Source organism: Macadamia integrifolia, unplaced genomic scaffold (assembly GCF_013358625.1).
Source record: "Macadamia integrifolia cultivar HAES 741 unplaced genomic scaffold, SCU_Mint_v3 scaffold2471, whole genome shotgun sequence".
NCBI classification, from domain to species: domain Eukaryota; kingdom Viridiplantae; phylum Streptophyta; class Magnoliopsida; order Proteales; family Proteaceae; genus Macadamia; species Macadamia integrifolia.
The window spans coordinates 4,324-7,150 of record NW_024868737.1 but is presented as its reverse complement, the minus strand read 5'-3'; the positions used below and the strand labels follow the sequence as shown (position 1 = coordinate 7,150).

Here is a 2,827-nt window from a genome sequence, read left to right as displayed (position 1 = left end):
AAATTGGGAAACAGTACATGGATTAAAATCAAAATTATAATCAGATAAAGTCAACGTCCTCCAGAGAGTAGAGAATCTGCAACCAATGACGGTGGCATCCTTCCACTCCCAAGATAAGGACACCAAAAAGAGACTTCACCAATACTTTCTGAAGTCAGAGATGGCAGCTCTGGTAGTGGAATCTCTCCTTCCAAATAGCGGACAACTTGTCGCATGCATGGCCTTGCAGTAGGATCAGATTGAGAGCAAAGCAATCCAAGTTTTAACACCTTCTCCATTTCCTCCACTTCATAATTCATTTCCAATTTGGGATCCACAGCTTCAAGAATCGCACCACTGTTCCAACTTGAGATCACACATTCCACCAATTCAAGACACTCTTCTGATGCTTGTGCCTCTATAGGCCTTCTACCACAAGCGACCTCTAGCAAAAGGACTCCAAATGCAAACACGTCCACACTAGGATTTACTTTGCCGGTTCTTGCAAATTCTGGTGCAAGATAACCAAAAGTCCCCACCACATGGGTGGTTTTAGGATCCTCTCCATGACTATATAATTTTGCGAGCCCAAAATCTCCCAATCTTCCGTTCAGCTCCCCATCTAACATGACATTGCTGGACTTGATGTCTCTATGAACCACAACTTGTTCCCATTCTTCATGAAGATATAGTAACGCGGATGCCACATTTTTAATTATTTGAAATCTTTGATTCCAACTCAATTTTGTCTTTGTTGCTGTGGATTGATGATGAAAGAGGAACTTGTCTAGACTTCCATTGGGCATAAAATCGTACACTAGAAGGAGCTCTCCTTTACGTCGGCAATACCCCAAGAGTGTTACTATGTTTCGATGCTGCAGTTTACCGATGCTCCTGATCTCAGCAATGAATTCCCTCACCCCTTGTCTTGAATCATGTGATACTCTCTTCACTGCAACTTCTTTTAAAGTGGGTAATACACCTTTGTAGACTTTACCAAAGCCACCGACACCAAGAAGCTCCTTGTAATGAAATCCCTTGGTAGCAATGTAGAGATCTTTATATTTGAACCTGTAAGGTCCATATTCAAGTTCCCAATCTTCAAGAACTTCTGCAAACTTTTTCTTCCTTGCGACAATAAATCGGATGATGAAGATCGACATGAACACTAAACTAGCACCGATCACAGGAAGTCCAATGTTAAAAATTCTAGGTCTTCTTTTAGGTCCCATTCGAGGAAGCTTTGGAAGTTGGGAGAGAGCGAGTTCTTTTGCTTGGCCGTTCATCTTAAAGCTCCAACCCAACACATATTGAGGTGCTTTCATGGCAGCTGTAGATGATGAGAAGCCCACGAACATGGGATGATCTACCATGGTCTGAGAGAGATCAATGTTCAAAGACAAGAGTGGAATCGTTGGTTTTGGGACATTAATAGGAGCTAATGTCACATTGAGTTGCTTCTTTGAACCACAATATTCCACCCAAAGTTGCATAGGGTTTCCACTGTAAAGGTTAAGGCTTACCCGTCGATTTTCCTGATCACTAAAATATGATGCCGGAGCAGCTTTAATAGATCTCAAGTCGTTAATATCAATACCGATATGGTTATCATCGATATCATTAAACTGTGCATTTTGGAAGGTATCCAACTCGACTCCAACTACATGGTTGGATGAGTTGCCGAGGTTACTGGTGTTGAAGATGCCCATATAACTGGTTGACAAGGCATGAGGGAACCCTCTGGAGGGTGCGATCACGAATACGATTCCAGGACCTCCTAGTGTTTGTAACTCAGAGAACATGGCGAATACAAAAGTAGTAGAGAAGGAGATAACATTACCAGTGGAAGAATTTCTAAAGTGAATTGGCTGGGGGTAGAAGGCATGACCCACCTGTACCGATGTGGTGTTTACCAACATGAGGATACCATTATCTGTAACCTGGGCTAAACCATCCAAGCTCATGTTAACTCCTCGAAAGCCATTGTAGGTGAAACCAGCATCTTCTTGTTGTGATGCTACATATCTGCAAAGGAGAAGAAACAACAGCACGTACTTGATGAAGAACATTGTTTGTCACTTTGATTTTCCTTTGTTATCATAAGATTTAGTGGTTTAACTTCTCACTCGCCTTCAAAGAAATTTTTTAGGGAGGCCTCATTGAGTCTTCTTTCTATCAACATCCTAGTTAGATTTCTATCAAAAACGAAGAAAAAAAAGCCATTCTAGTTTGACTTCCATCAAAAACGAAGAAAGAAACATCCTAGTTTGAATGGAATTTAATTGGTTTGCTATAAAGCTGGGACTGATGAACCGGCTTCATTACTGAGAGGGGGCTGAATCAGTAGACACTAATATTTCTCCCAAAAATTACCTTGACAAATTTCACTGCAATGCAAGCACTGACAACAAATGCCCACCTGTATACACCGTTGGCTGGGGCAATCCCAATTTTACCAACTACAATTCATGCCCACTCCCGCCTACAACCGGAGATGGTCAGGCCTACCAGGAGTGTACACCCATAAACCATGGCACTTCTATCTAGACAATAAGTACACACAATCACAACACGAAATTTTACGTGGTTCGGCAATGTGCCTACTCCACTGAGCAATACCCATAAGTGGGTTTCGTATATTGCTCGATACACTACTCTTGGTTTGGTTTTTTATGATACAAAATCTAGGCTATAACCCACCACTCACAGCTACAATTGTGATCCCTAGATAGTACTAGGCATTTCAATAAACACCTTATGAGCACCCACTCCCAAGTCCCTTACAAGAAATTTCAAATAATAAAATTTAAAACTCCAACACAATCATATCCATGGCTATGCATACAAC

At 41.5% G+C, this 2,827-nt stretch overlaps 1 protein-coding gene across 1 annotated transcript; it reads right to left on the bottom strand.

Annotated features, from left to right (window-relative positions):
• Positions 1-50: 50 nt before the first annotated feature.
• On the bottom strand, positions 51-2,048 carry LOC122066573 (L-type lectin-domain containing receptor kinase IV.2-like). The gene has a single exon (XM_042630402.1). The coding sequence runs from the start codon at positions 2,046-2,048 to the stop codon at positions 51-53; it is 1,998 nt and encodes a 665-aa protein (XP_042486336.1).
• Positions 2,049-2,827: the final 779 nt, after the last annotated feature.